General features: G+C 42.7%; 1 protein-coding gene across 1 annotated transcript in view; it reads right to left on the bottom strand.

The window, feature by feature from the left end:
* Positions 1–238: 238 nt before the first annotated feature.
* The window catches only part of GATA2 (GATA binding protein 2), a 7,947-nt gene continuing 4,833 nt past the window's right edge, over positions 239–3,352 (bottom strand). The window contains exons 2-3 of the mRNA XM_026857679.1: positions 2,843–2,968; positions 239–1,967 (exon numbers count right to left, since the gene is read on the bottom strand). Coding sequence (XP_026713480.1) covers positions 1,668–1,967; positions 2,843–2,968 — 426 coding nt within the window. The 3' untranslated portion in view covers positions 239–1,667. The remainder of the gene's footprint in view (positions 1,968–2,842; positions 2,969–3,352) is intronic.

Here is a 3,352-nt window from a genome sequence, read left to right as displayed (position 1 = left end):
ACCCCAACAACAAAAAAGTTAAAAATTAAAAAAAAAAAAATAAAAAGCTTTCACAGAGTTAAGCTTACGTGGTTTACATTATCAAACCCCTCTGTTCATTGGGGCATTTTCATCAGAAGTATAGCTAAATATGTACATTGTATGTTATACTGGAGCTTGTGTTCACGAGAGGCATCAGATCATAACAATCAATAGAATACACTTCACGTTGGAAAGAGCTTTGCTTTCGGTCATTTACGTACAATGTGGTTTAATAATGGGAGAGTTAAATTTTCTTTTTTTGCTTTTTTTTGTTTTTGTTTTTTTTTTAATTTTTCATATAAAATGCGCTACGGAAAAGGGACGTTCCCCTTAGAACGATGCCTTCCCTCGCCTCAGCCGTCACCGTGGCTGGGATCTGAGGGATGTGTGAAGCTCAAACTGATTGTCTCTCTCTCTCCTTCCCCTCTCCGGTGCTCTCAGCCTCATTTCTGCCCTTGCTCCCCGGAGTCCGCCGGGGCCTGGACACCTGGGACAGCCCGGGCCGGGCACTGCCCGAATTTACCCAGGCAGCTAATCTGCATTTTTAAGCGACAGCTGCCAACACAACAGAACAAAATGCTTCAACCTCTGAAGTCTGCAAGTTGGATGTTTTTATGCCCTGTGATGCTTTCTACTCTGCTAGAAGTTCACAGACACAGTCTGGGAAATGCCCTCACCCCTGGCTAGTGCAGGATTACCTGCCGGGGAGATTTTTCCCCCAGCAGTTTGTCTGATCTAGCTCTCTGTTCTGAGGAATAATAGGGGAGTTGGGAGAGGGGGTGGGGTTTTTTTTAAATAAATCTTTCATGTTAGAGAAAAGAATTAAGAAATTGTGTCAAAATAACCACCACCTTGGGCACATTAAAATCCTGTATTACAGCTACATTTTTGCTTTGTTCCCCTCACCCCCTGGTCTTTTCCCCTGCCCTAGTAGATATTTTGGTAGCGAAGATAGATGGTGGTAATCCAAGGGGCTGCTGAATACGTCCCCCCCTCACCCCTCGTTTTGGAGGCAGGTTTTCTCACAGGGTAGCCATTGCAAACAACAGCACAAAAACATGCAGAGGGGTTGAGGCTTTTTGTTGAAAACAAGAGCAAAATAAATACGATTTTGTGTCTGATTTAATTTTAAAAATTACGTTTTTATAAAGATGTCCTTTTCTCTTTTTCCTTTTTTTTTTTTCTTTTTTTTCCCCTTTTTCTTTTTTCCTCATCCCAAACAAAGTCCGCGATAGAAATCCAGCATGTCTGGCTTCCGGTGAGCCGATTCCATCCTGGGAGGCTGCTTATATCTCTTTACAATATTCACAGTAATAACAAAGAGAGAAAGGAAAGCCAGTTCCAAGCCTTTTCCTTCAGCTTCTGCCACCTTTTGCTTCCTGCTGGACCATTAAGTATCGAACAGGTGAGTTCTTTTTCCTTATACCTGAGGGGGCAAAGTGCATTACAGGCACCACTACGTTTCTGCAGAAGACCCATCGTTTGCAAGGTTTCAGTCCAGCGTTAAGAGTTAAGTCACACGGGAGCAAAGCTCCCCCTTTGCCATCCCTACATTCTCCTCTTGGCAGAACGCTTTCTTACTTGGTGTCGTCCTAGGCAAAGCCCCATGTTCTTGATCTCTGGGTGGGTCTCTTGGTCATCGGGTTCTATCCCATGGCTGTAACCATGCTGGATGGGTGTGGGTGTCCAAATGAGATGCTGGAAGATGGGTGGATGGGGGTAGGTGTTGGTAGGATGTGTCCAGAGTGGCTGAAAGGTGGCAAATGCCCCATGGGTGCCATGTGGCTAGCAAGGGCAGCAGCGCTGAAGGGAGACGACTTCTCCTGCATGCACTTGGACAGTTCCTCAAAACACTCGGAGCCTTTCTTGCTTTTCTTTGATTTGTTGGACATTTTCCTATTCCTGGTCTGAATTCCTTCCTTTTTCATGGTCAGAGGCCTGTTCACCTGCAAGAAATGAGAAAATCAGGCTCATGCAGACAAAATGACCTTATTGTGCAAAAATGAAAATATTTGGACAGCCCCCATGTGTTTTTCCTGGATGGAGACCTTTTTCTGGCCAAAAAAAATGGTGTTTCTCTCTGCAGAACTTGTTTATATTGATTTGTTTAATAAAACCACACACACAAAAAAACCCCTAGACATGAAAAACAAATTGAACCGAATTTGGCAGCTGATGACTCTTTCCCGTAGGCTTACCCTCCGTCCTCATTCATTTCCTAATAAAAGAGATCAAACTAGGAGGCACAAGTTGACCCAAATTCAGTCCTAAAACATGAGCAATCTTGTACCGGTAACCTCTGTTACTTAAGAGTTTAAAAAAGATGTTCCAAATGTTGTCAAATTATTCCTGCTTAGGATTATAATTTTTTTTTTAAATAGGATAAAACAAAGCCTCAGATATAATTTAAAAACATATCCAAATATATAAAAATATATATCTTAAAAACATTTTAAAAAATAAAAAAGGAGGTGCCCCATCAGGATTAATTTTTGCACAGAGCCCATTCCAAACGGCCTCTGCGTTTCTGGAGGGAAACGGCACACAAAACACGCTCAGTTAAAACCAAGTGTGGTAGCTCTGTTTTGCCTGATTTGCCCAAGCGTTAGAAGCCAAGCTAATACATTGTAATGTCACTGAACTTAGCATCACTATGCTGACAAAGAATGGCTGTCACTTCCCAGGGGAACCTTAGAGACGGGGGAAGGAATAAAACAACAACCAAACCCCTGAAACCAATAGAAGCCTAGTGTACACCATGCAGTTAAGACATCAATCCCGGCCAGGCAAGCAGCGACACATGAGATGAGTAAATACTCACATTGTGCAATTTATAGTAGAGTCCGCAGGCATTGCAAACTGGGTCCCCGTTTGCATTACGTCGCCATAAGGTCGTGGTGGTTGTCTGACAGTTGGCACAACAAGTCCCTGCTCTCCGAGCCGCTGACTAACCAAAAGAAAAAGAAAATTAAAAAAAAAAAATGTATCAGCAGGAGGGAGATCATGAGAAAGGTCGAGCTGGACTCAATATTTAGGTTGGGCAGAACTAGTTAGTAAAATTTCAGAGAGCATCGGGGCTGGAGGAAAGCTCCTGTCGGTTTTCCGTTTTGCAGCCATTAGGGTTTTGTTTAAACTCGGGCACTCTCCTGTGCGGCACCGTGTGTGCAGGGGGAGTAAGGAGAGGAACAATCCATCTCGAACCTCACAAACAGAAATTTCAGACGGAAACACCATCTGATTTGTTCAGGTTTTCCCTTTTCAAGATTCTAGAATGCATCATGAAAATGTATTTGCGCTTTTTTTTTTTTTTTTTTTTTTTTTTTTTTTTTTT

Source organism: Athene cunicularia (genome assembly GCF_003259725.1).
Source record: "Athene cunicularia isolate RWA chromosome 12 unlocalized genomic scaffold, athCun1 chr12_part1, whole genome shotgun sequence".
NCBI lineage: Eukaryota > Metazoa > Chordata > Aves > Strigiformes > Strigidae > Athene > Athene cunicularia.
Note: the sequence above shows the minus strand (reverse complement) of the source record. Positions and strands in the feature narration are given on the sequence as shown.